General features: G+C 37.9%; 1 protein-coding gene across 2 annotated transcripts in view; it reads right to left on the bottom strand.

Moving 5' to 3' along the window:
• The window catches only part of LPCAT1 (lysophosphatidylcholine acyltransferase 1), a 61,175-nt gene that overhangs the window by 37,807 nt on the left and 10,906 nt on the right, over positions 1–12,462 (bottom strand). For both annotated transcript variants that reach the window (XM_032710547.1, XM_032710634.1), the window contains exons 4-6: positions 4,717–4,829; positions 3,278–3,338; positions 793–851 (exon numbers count right to left, since the gene is read on the bottom strand). In XM_032710547.1, the coding sequence (XP_032566438.1) occupies positions 793–851; positions 3,278–3,338; positions 4,717–4,829 (233 nt within the window). The remainder of the gene's footprint in view (positions 1–792; positions 852–3,277; positions 3,339–4,716; positions 4,830–12,462) is intronic.

Genomic DNA, 12,462 nt, shown 5'->3' with positions numbered 1-12,462 from the left:
TCAATCTTATGTGTTATATCATTCTGTAAGTAGACAGAAAGAACAACAGATGGAAGTATTTGTAAGAAACTCAGGTACCAAGATGAAACAAAATCCTTCCTTAGAACAAGGGATTATTAATGGGCTAGTCAAAGAGAGAGAGATCTTCTGATGTGACATGCATCAGCTAAGACTCAACGTAGTCCCATTTTTACTTCTCACACTCCTCACACCCTCCACAGAGGGCTCAAAATGAATCTTCAGGTATTGTAAATAAACAATATCATTTGCATTTTACCTGAATCTGATTTATATTGAAGGACTACTCCAAATTAGCCATTGTCTAGCATTCCTTAGCCAAGTGAATGTAAAACACAGACAAGACATTTTATAAAGGTGCAGAGGTCCCCACACACTATACTATTCAATCCTATTAATTCAGGACTAACACCCCCAAAGGCAGGAGGCACAGAAGCATCTTCCAGCTGGAAATGATGCTAAGAAAATTCTCCAGCAGCAATAAGGAGAACATGGGAACACAGATCCTGGACAGAAATTGACATTTGCCTCATGGTACAGTGCTTCTTGTAACAACACAAATAACTTTCAGAGCACTGTTCAGGAGTAACCTAATAAAAGCAGAAACATTTAAAGTGTCTCAGACTCTACTGCTTGAGACTTAAGGAATACATACTTAGCCAGTAAGTATTTATCAATAATTTCCAAATTTCTAAACTTAAAAGATTACAGAAGTGCAAATGTTTTTAAAGGAAAATGCCCTGCACTTCCAGCCACACCGCAAGCTGAACTTACCAGTTTGTTTGGATAACGTAAAACCACTGGCTGCACAGGAACTCCAGGAATAAATGCTCCTAGAAGACACATATGACACATAATTACTTTATTCGTGCATTATGCTACAAAAGAAGTTTACTGCAGCAAGAAATAATTATACAATTAATGGGCTGATAGGAATTAGTTGATAGTGAAAAAATAAGATCTGAAAGTAGCCTCACAAGTAATTGAAAAAGCAAGCACTGGAGAAAGACAATGTATATCCATCTTTTCAGTAGATAAATAATTAAAAATGCTTTCTTGTGTTCTCTTAATTATCCTCTACCCTTTACATATATTGTCATGCACACAAGTCAAAGCTCAGTACCAAATTCAGCTTGATAAATGATTAAAAAAATATGAGAATGTACAAGATAGTTCAGCAATATATTTCCCATGGTTATTTTTTTGGTGAAGAATCCAAGCTTGCTTATGCAAAAGAAGCTTTCTATTTTTATCTGAGCAACAATTTATAGGTAATTTATCTTCTCTGAAATAACAGAATTAACATAACTTCTATTCCCTACCTATGGAAAATCTAATAGTTATAAAGTATTGAACTGCAGCAATTATACAGAAGCATTGCATCATTTCATATGAAAACTGCAGTTCTGATTAAGTAGCACAAGATCTACGTCATTTGCTAAGCATTTTCTTGGTTTCTAGTACAAAGATTGGGTAAGCATGATAACTACCTTGCTAACTATCTTGCTCAGATGTTTAGATTCCTCTAAACATCTTTTTCTCATGAAGAAATTAAAACAGCTTACTCAAACTACATTATTTACAACAATTTACTAAGTTATCTCTAATATTCCGACTAAAATTAAGAACTGATTGAAGTGTACTGTATTCTTAGCATTACATTGGCTTTACAGAGTAATCGTTGAGATATAAAAGTAGTAATTGTTAATGGAGTATAAACACCTTTAAACGAAGGTTGTCTGAATAGAATCCTGCAGAGATTCATGGCCAGTAGAACTTTCTGTTCAGTTTCGAAGAACATTTGAAGTAACTTTTGAATCCAAAGCTGACAAAATCTGAGCGGTAGATGACAACACCACCACTTGAATAAAACTAAACTACCTTGCCCTGTATGACTAGTTTGCACAAACATAAAACCAAAAAAAAGGTAGTTAAGGGCAAGGGGCATAGGCCACATGAGTAGAATGGGGAAAGGCATCCAGAAAGCAGTGACTTGAATAGAGACCGAAAGCAATGTGATATAAGTAACGAATTTTCAGGTAAAGGCTTTCTGAAAGGTGAGATGGATACAGAAGCAGGTTTCAGGAGGAAAAGTGAGGCAGTCGAGAAGCAGACAGCAGCATCTATTAGGTCAGAGGAGAGGAAGCTAGAGTAAGAATTTGAGATGGAAATACATGGTGCCTGAAAGGTCTGTGTCACGGAGGGAAGGTGGTAAATCAGGGCTTAAATGAAGGATTCAGGTTAGTTTCCAAAGCACAGTCAGGATTCAGGTGGAGAGAGATGGAGAGCAAAGAGCTAAAGAAGTGGGTGTTTCCCTAACCACCACTCATTCATCTAAAAAGGTAAGAGCTGAGAGACAAGCCTGAGATTCTTTCAGCCAAATGAATCAGAGCAAGGAATCACAATGCTGACTCACTGCATGGTATTCTAATAGTCATATGTAAGTTGCAAGCAATGCAAACTACAAGTCGCACAGTAAGACCAGAACACAATGAGCTAGGCAGAAACCTAGGAAGAGTCAAAAAACACATTCACAACTGCCTTGCTCACTGAAGCTTCTTCACTGACCATCTCCCTCTCTACATGATAACGGCAGGTTTACATTAAAGGTTGGTGGTTCCCTGCAGTATTGGCATTTCTCCCTATTGGAACTGCAGTTTACAGCTGCAGCAATGTTCAGTTACAGCCCCGCCTAATCTGATAAGCTAAAAAGGTGATAGTAATTGTAAAGAGCTTAGAAAGTGGATGTTACATAAAAATTGTAACCTTCCTAACAGTGCTAGATGGGAAACTTTTGTGCCACCTTCACCAGAATGCAACTCCACAGAAGAGGAATCATCCATACACAACACAGCAACAAATGCTGAGGCAGGCTGAAATAGATTCACGCTGCTTCCTTAAGCTTTATAGTGTATCTAAATGCTGCATGACAGACTCAAAATAGGAAGTGGAGGAGGCAAGAAAAAGAAGGAAAAAGAAAAGAAAAGAGACAGCCACAAACAAAAACCCAGTAAGAAACACTAGTCTTCCAGCTCACATGCATCTCAGAAGCCAAGAAAAAACCTGAATTATCTGAAATGTCCTGTTCAATTGTGGAATTACAAACCTCCTGTAGCATCAGAAAATTTCTATTCCAATTTCGCCCTACTGCAAGATTTTTAACTCAACTTCTGCAACAGCAAGCAAATTACAATGCAAGTGGTATTTCAAGAAACAAAGATACAAGAACATTATGTAGAGAACAGAGTATAATACCTACCAGGTTTGAATGTAATTAGACAGGATCGGTTTGTGCAAGTGCCCTCTGGGAATATCATTATCTTGAAGTAAAAGAAAAGTTGACTTTTAAAAACTATTCCAATGTGAACGTATTTATAAACACATCTTTTCAAAGCTGATTACAGTAAAAATGTTTTCAGGGAAAAAGAATCCAGATAGATTAAAAAAAATGGTGCTCAATAAAGAAGTCAAGTAAAGTTCTACCTTAATAATAACAATATTTTTGTTTATCTGTGAATTTGCCTCTTTCTTGCCCTCAATAATAATTTTATTTATTCCAACACTGACAGTGACCAGAAACACTTGTAGAGCTTAAGAGTATTTTCACCAAAGGTTTCACCAAAACAAAATTCCTGCTCCCAGGCAGAAAAGAAAGACAGTTATTTTCTTGTTGCTATTACTTGGCATGTGCACAGGTGTCCAAATGACAGAGGTTGAAAATGCCTAAACAGAATTCTAACAAAGCAAAAAATGGCAAAGTTGAACCAAATTCAGCAGAAAAGAGTAGATTGTACAAAAAACCCCCAAAAAAACCCAAACAACCACAAAGTAACAAAAGCCCCCAAAAACCCATATCACAAGGGGACAAAACAATGGACCAGAATTAACATTACTAGTTTTATTGCCCAGTCTAGTACTAGCTTGATTTAAAATCTCATGATGAAAGTCATAATTCAAAAGCTATACATCACCCTTCTGTCTCATTGTTTATAGTTGTTTATAATGTTTCTGCAGTCCAGTATGCAGGCATAACCACTGTAAGCAGGAACAATGCCAAAAAAACATACGGTATCCCAATCCCCAAAAAAAAAAAAATAATCACAGGAATGCTTCCAATTTGCAAAATTACCACATGCTTCTAGAAATATGAGATCTTAGGTAGTCATCCCTTCCTTCCCACTGTTCTCTTCCAAGGCACATTATAAATAATCACATTTTAGGCGCAGAAAAAAACCCCCGAGCCACTTATTTTATCCATGCTTTCATCATGTGGTCCAATAGAGGTGTGCTCTGGTTATTTGGGACATCCAAACTGCTTGGGCTGTCTTGCCCAGTATTACATCTCCAAAAACGACACTATGCCAAAATCTTGCAAAGGGCAAGAATACACAATACTTCCCTGGGTATTCTCCTGAGCACCTAATTTTTTCTTCTTAGAAGAAACTGCTGTGGTCTGTCCATTTAGTCCCACTTAGTAGGTCTCCATCTCATGTACTTACCCAGCTCTCCTTGAAACACAATGCAATGAGAAACAGATAAGAATATTAAATTATATCTTCTAGAAAAAGGGGGTGGAGGAAATTTCACCCCCACCCCCCACCCCAAACCATCTAAAGCCACTCACAACAAAAAAAGTAAACTGCATATCCAAAGCTTGGAAATGCCAAATACCATTCCTCAAACAGCAGAATGCAGTACCTGTGGCCATTTCCCATCAGACTGAGCACGCCTCTTTATCTCTTCAACAGTTTTCCTGCGAGAATCCTGGTCTGACCGAGACACAAATACTGGTCGGATGTATTTGATTAGAGCTGAAGAGGAAGGAAAACAAAACCAAACAAATCAGCCTTTATTTCATCTTTGTTTGAAACAGATCCCCCCATCTCACCTCTGCCTAGTAATCCTCTGGACACAAATTTTGGTAGAAGAACATAACTACTTTACTATATTACACTGCAAACTTAAATACTCAGCTGAATTATTAGAGTTTTATTGAAATAGTTCCAAAAATGCTGGTGAGGAAAACCAGCTTTGCTATTTTGGCGTTATCTTTTCATGAATTTCTGTGAGGAAAACCATTTTCACAATTTTGCCACTTTGTAATAGTTCAATTTTTAATAGACCAATACAGACCAAAATATACAACACAGACAATGTAAAACATGATGGCACATATTATGCACAGTTCTCTGCAACAATGCAGCTGTGGCTTCTATAGGCCATTTCTTCCTGCCACAAAAATCACAGAGTCTATAGTCCCTCCTAACCCAGCAAAGTAGCAGGAATCTCCCTCTTCCAAAGTGCTTCCAAAAGATATTCTGTGGGTCAGACTGTCTCCGGTTTTTAGAGCTTTTATCTTCTACGACAGCTCAGTTTCACTAAAGGTATACCACGAAAGATATTCCATATCCTGATGTTATTTTTTTTGTGAGGACTCAGTATCATCACAAGAAAAAGTGGGCTTATTTTTTCAGCTATCATCTGCTTGCCCGTTTCTCATACCAGCTGAATTAGATCTCAGACATCCTCTTCCTGGCTCAGTGGGAATCCTCTTGTACATAGCCAGACACAAAATGAACATGAGCAAAAATCAGAAATCAATCCACAAGATCCAGTCCACGCATGTCAGCCACCAGGACACCAAAGACAACTTTCAAAATAATAAGCATATGCAGCTGTTTTGCAGTGTCCAAAAGCACTACAAGTGAAGTACCTTCAAATATACTGTTTCGTGCTTTTATTTAAGCAGGTGGTCTTCAAATACCTTTTAATAACTTTTTTTATCTTGTATTTTTATTCAGAGGTTCCAGAGTGTGGTGGTTTGGAAAAATACTGGCTATTCTATTTGCCCAAAATACTGTTTTCATATTTCCAACCACTGTGGGATGAGTTCACTGCCACTAATTGTATAATCTTCTTTTGCCAAGGACAGACTTGCTGCATTAATGGATCAGCCAGTGCTTAAAGCGTGAAGAAAAAGCAAACATATAAGGAATTACAGTCCTGTACTGAGCAAAAGTTGCTCGTTCTGGTGTTATCCTACTAGAATTTTAGCCAGCAACTCACCAAAATCTTTCTGTGGCCCTGAGAAACTAATCTGTCAAAACTTACAGCAAGGTCCCAAACATTCAGCCAGCCTCTGAAATACTGCTTTTATCCCATAGGTTGCCAAAGCTTAGGAAACAGTATATCACAGAAAAGTTACCTTAGTCTTGCACTTATTCCTACATGCCTGTTCTTAGACAATATATGTACAGCAATGCTTGCTAGGGGAGCAAAGATCAGCTGGGGTTACTGCTGGGGGAAGCTAAAAAACCCAACCAACCAAAAAAAGCCCCCAAACAAAAACCAAAAAGATTAATACATAAAAAATTGGGGGAAAAAAAAAAAAACCAAACACAGAACAAGCAATAAAAATAACAAGGGAAACCATATCTGGTATCATAATTGTTTCTCTAGTGATGCTACTCCAAAGTTTGCCGTACTGTTGCAAATTACTATTCCATAGCAAAACCATTATAAAATAAAAGAAGGCAAAAGACACAAACATCCCCAGCATTCACTCCAAAGTTTCTTTTATGTTAGGCCCAAATGATGCAAATTGGGTTGCTTCAGGCCAAGGAATAAGATGAATCCAGAGCTCCAAGGCTTTGGAGGATTGCTGCAAGCAAGGTCTTCTCTGTAACACAAGAAATTAAGCAAGCAGATAGATTTTACTTAGGGTACATCACAGAAACATCAGATTACACTAATGTCGTCTGTATCTGAAAACTGCACAGGCAAGTTGCATAAACCTGGGAGCTTTACTGTTACAACCTTCCCAAAAGCAAGCTACTAAGCTCCGAAGTACTGAAAAAGAACAGAGACAACTGAAAGCTTTGTTTCCTATGGATTTGTCCTGCCTGTTGAATTATATGACACAAAATAGTTCAAACAGTTCAAAACATTTTCATGCAGCTTGCAGAACTTAGAATCTTTTAAACGATCACCTTTTTTCAAATACATGTGTGAAGGCATCACTATTTCAACCCATCACTTCAAATCTTAGACAGGGTGGTCATATTAATTCTTATTTCCTTAGAGATCAGACTAAAAGCTGACAGAATTCTTGTTTTACTATTAAACAGCAACTGAAGATCCTGTAAGACACCAGCTACCAGATCCTTAGTGGTTAAGTCCAACAAGTTAAGTGAAACTGAAACTCTCATCAGTAGGAAGCTGAAAGCACACACCAAGGGAAGGCTAGCTCTGTACTTGCCTTTCCTCATACACTCTTTTCTTAATCACTTTTGAAAACACAGCACAAGGCTACATAGACCTTTACTCTCACCACATATTTTCATATTCAGTAAATAGACAGAAATTTGAAAATTCAAAGGCTATACCAAGTCAATCACTACAAGAAAGTCAGGGACAGGGTCAAAGGTTTGTAAAGAAAAGCTGAGAAACATACCAAATAAGTGGACAAGATGAGACTGAGGTCACGTGTCAAGTCAAAACATAGGGAGAGCATACCATAAGGTAGTATGTGATGCAAGGAATAGGCAGGACTAGAACAAAGTCAGGCCAGGAGCAAAAAAGCAGCATGCATGAAAATGCACCAGACAGTTGGCATACTGAGCAGTTAAAGGAAACAAGCAGAAGTGTGCAATATGTTTAATAAACAGAACATAATCATATCTTTCTCTGCTCAGCAATTTAACTGACCAAGCCTAACTGTAACCAGGTACTGAAGACCACAGCTCAAGTATTCAGAGATTCTAAAAAATGTGCTTGCCAAGCTCCTCTCACGCCACTAAAACCACCCTTGAATTATCAATTCTATCATGCAAAGACAGACAACCCCTCAATTCACAAAACTGACCTTGCCAGTGTCATTATTTCAGCTTTTTCTCTAGCAGTGTCAGTCCTGAGGACAGCTGACATGCTGTACTCTACCTTCTTAGGCAGGTGCCTACAATTTAAACAGTACTGCCTGTAATTCACTAAAACCTCTGCCTCGCAAGGCAGCCAGACCACCACAGATATGCTAACCAACTGAAAGCTGCTCAAGCACAAAACAGCCTTTTTTAAGAGAGCCTGCAAAAATTCAGTATTGCTTTAATTAATTGCAGGGTGGCAGCTCCGACTGACTTCAGAAATGTAACTCCCATGCAATCAATTTAAGCACCACCTCAGCGCATATGAAAAAAAAAAAAGGTTTCTCCCTGATGAGTTGAACACATACAACTGGTGTCAATGAACTCCTTAAGATAACAGCAGAAAAAAATTATTTCACCTTTCTATTTCGATGCAAATGAGTGTGAGGAAACGTTGTTTCAAATCAAGACAGGAAGTGCTATATAACATACAATAGTATTGTAGCAAACCATTTAAATTATGTTTGGCAGTTACAACCATGTAGTAGATACAGCTACACTGGCAACTTCACCACTGGTTCTACAAGGCATCAGAGAACACAAAAAGCAATGGAATAGCAATGTGGCACTAAATACAGTGCCACATTGCACTGTAAAGGCATCCAAACACACACTTTTGAGTAGGCAGTTACATTTTCATCACTGTAGAATCAGCATCAAACAAAGTCACAGATCTGCTGCAAAAGTAGAAAATGATGAACTTGAGGCTTTCACCTGGCCTCTCTCCGAAACAAGACAAAAATCCCATCACATACATTCTCCTGACACACTCAGAGGGCAGCCTACTGAGGCAGTACAACTGGCTCTGCATTTAACATGGAGGTAAGCTATACAAGTAGCCTTGCAGTGGGCTATCTATTTACAGTATTTACCCCGATTTTTTTCTACTCTGGAGAAAACATAGATTATATTATTAGTTGCCCCCTTGTGCATTTTGTATTTAGGGGTACAAAAACATGAAGGCTTTTTAAATGCAGTAATATCTAATATGAAAACCACTCTTTTCTGGAGAGAAAAGAAGAAAACAAATCTACAAACGATTCAGAAGCCTTATAAAAGTTATGGAGGGAAAAAACGATGAAGGTTCCAGACTAAAATTACTTCCTGTGTATATGGACACAGGGACCTTAAAAATGGAAAAACTGAAGCCCACACACACCAAATACATGAAGTTGTATCTACGTACAAAACTCAAGTCAACCAAAATTAGGATCTTTGCCATGTGGAATTATATTGTTCTTACAGAAAAAGTTAAGAAAAAATTATTATAGTCATGGTACTCTACATGAGATCTGTAAAGTTAGTGACAGAACATTATTAGAGCAACAAATATACACAGAAACAAATACTGAAATGTAAGACTAAAATCTGAACCAACCACTAAAGCTCAACGCACACCAAGAACTTCTCCAAGTTTGACTAAATGTCTAGCAGATGGACCACCTGACAGAAGGGATACCAAGTATTCCTGGTATAGAAGCAGCATTAACAAGAAAATTCCCCTCTCTATTTCCAAAGAGAAAGGCAGGACAAATGCAGTCTGCAGTACAAGGAAAAGTCAGCAGTGGGAGGTAAATAGTGAGTGTCCTCTTTTAGCTTTAACGGAAGTAAATTCTGTGGTATTTGGGTTGGTCTTTCAAAATGTAATCTATTTCCTTTAAGGACTTCTTGAGGCACAAAGATCTTTTTTATGTCCCAGAGATTGCTGTTTGCTTTCACACCTGCAATACCTGTATGAGGGCATGGCTGTATGTTTCAGCTTTCTATTGCCAGTCTCAAAAGTATTTAAGGCAGGCAGTAGCATTGGTTTGCAGGTTTCCTACATACTGTAGTAACTTCCATGAACCATATTAAAAAGTATGCTTAAAAAATATGATGGTGGTTTAGGCACTCCAGCAGTAGTTTAAATAAGAAGTAATTTTTACTTAATTTCCCAGGACTCCAACCCAAATAATAAAGGCATACCTACAATACACAGATAATAGTGCAACTATTTTAAGTCTTTCCAAGAGAGCTCCTGTGAGGACAGAAATCTTGCAGGGCCATCTGGGTGCCCACAGCCTGAAGGAAACCTTAAATTTTTGAAATGGAAGGTTTTAAAGGAAAGGATGAAATGGATAAGCTTGGCAACAACTTCAAGATGCTCATCAGAATGGGGGAGCTCATTTGTGTACTCAAGGCAGGCTATAATGCCAACATAGCATAGGATGCTGGCTTTCATCCTGGCAACCTTAGTGTTTAAGCTGCTGATTTACAGTGAATAAAGACAAGAAACCTGTGATACTTTCACCTTAGCGCAGGTTTTTCCAAAAAGGATTCAAGGACTGTTTTGATGAATCTCAGAAGTACTTGAATGCAAGATTCTCACTGAAGAACTACGGGTCTACCACAGTTCTCTTCCTTCTGTGCTTTGGAAGAGGTGGGGGAGAGGGAGGGGCATGTGAGGTGAAGGACTAAAGGATTAGGTTCCATAAAAGAGCTGATGAGTAATTTGGCATCTCTTAAGGTTTGAAACGAAAATATACCCAGCTACTAAAGCACAAATATTTTCCCCAAATTACTTATTTCTCATCTTTTAGTCGTGATGCTTTAGAAAAGCCTATAATGTCCTTTCAAAAGATGAGCTTGAACAAAAAGTCACAAGTTTACTAGATGTGGAAAAAAACACCCATGACAGAATTGATAGTTTTACAGCACAGTATGATTCTCCCTTCCTCTACAGCTCTTCTGTATTGGGCCAAACAGAAATTACCTCCTTCCTCTTTATAAACTTAAGCTGACATATTCCCCCCCCTTTGTTTCACAGGTACCAAATCCCTCTTCTTTTCAGAGGGTGATGTTAGAGATGTTGAGAAGTTGCTTACAGTTTAAACTAGCTTATCACCTTAAATTTAGTTTCTAAAAGTTCACATCACTGAAGACGTTCAAATCACAGAAGTGATCCAACAAAATCCCCATAACCCCATATTTACTGATAAATTCCTTTTCCTTCTTACTGAAGCATTTCTGCAGCAGCACTGACCACTTCAGCAATTAAAAATTACTTTTTCCCAGGTTGCTTCAACAGCCAAAAATGAGGCAGTGAAGTGTAAGCATCCAGAATTTAGGCAAAAACCTTGTCCTGACTTAAAGTGAGATTCAGCAGACAAAACAAGAAAGTGTAAGGATTTGTGCTGATAAATTAATTGATCTGACTTCTTCAGTCCATGTAAGGTATAACAGACTCCGAGATGTCATCTTCCCAGCTGCACGTTTCACACTTAAGTGGTCAGGCGAATTTCACATCTCCAATCTACCAAAACCCTGGAGAGTCACTGCATGGAAACATATGTCTTCCTTCAGCATCATGATGTCTGTTTGGCATTCTCTATTTCCTAAATATTGACTTTTTTTTGGTTGAAATCTCATTTATATTTGGGCAAGCAGTTCCTCCCCAGAGTTTGTTAAACTTGTGTGTGTGCCAAGTGGATAATTTTCTTCACTACTGGCCACTAACTGAAGAGTTCAATACTCTTCCGTCAGAACAAAAGTGCATTTTTAAATTTGAGTTTTCTTCTCTTTGTTTTCCTAAAAAGGAGGAAGATGTCTGTAAGAGTCACGAGACTTAAGTCTGCTTCTGAAACTGGACTTTGTGGTCCAGAAGAGGTGCCTTCAAGTTAGAAAGCAATAAAACACTCATGCATAAGCACACTTGTGGAATATTCCAATCCCATGAAGAACAGGCTTTTAATAATCTGGACTTGTAAGCGGATCAGAAGCTTCCATGACTAGCAAACTAAGGGTACAATAATACAGTTCCAGAAACCTATTAAAATATTTGCAGAACCAATCTTAGTAACCAGTTAGCAATCAGATCTTTTTGCACCTGCTAAAGCACCTGATCCCTTTGATATAGAATGTACAATGTCCCAATAAACACTTCATTACATCAAAAAGCCGACTTATTTATATCACACTTGGATACTTTGGATGACTATCTACTCTCTACCCGAAGTCCTTGTCCTTGAAAACTATCTTCAGATTTCCCCTGCCATGTCATTTTTTATATGCCTGAGTCTGTTCAGAGAGTTAAATAAATGTACTTCATTCAAAGCTTCCCAGAAGGTTCTGAATGACCATTAACAAGACTCAATTAACAGATAGGAAGGTTAGGATTATCAGTGACTGGCTACAAAACTTTACTGGAGATGGTATAACAAGTCTGCAAGACTTACAAAACTGAAGAACATAAAAACCAATTCTGACCTCTCTGGGATAAATTCTAGATGAATGTCTAGAGTGTTGACAATTCACCAGGCAATCCAATAAAAATATAAGTACCTTTCTAAAGATAGACAGCATGAGAGAAACATAATTTTTTTTTTCATGTGTGTGTCTGCAGAGAAGTGTAAATAACATTAGGATTAAAAAACTAGATCAAAGAAGATAGCACTATTTGCTTCACAGAAAACTTCTTTCAAGCAGAAAAATAAATAAGTAAAGGACAACTTTACTCCACTAGAAAGTTTTCACTAATTTTTAAGGC

Source organism: Chiroxiphia lanceolata, chromosome 1 (assembly GCF_009829145.1).
Source record: "Chiroxiphia lanceolata isolate bChiLan1 chromosome 1, bChiLan1.pri, whole genome shotgun sequence".
NCBI classification, from domain to species: Eukaryota; Metazoa; Chordata; class Aves; order Passeriformes; family Pipridae; genus Chiroxiphia; species Chiroxiphia lanceolata.
The sequence above is the reverse complement of the archived record's forward strand: the minus strand, read 5'-3'. Positions and strand labels throughout refer to the sequence as shown.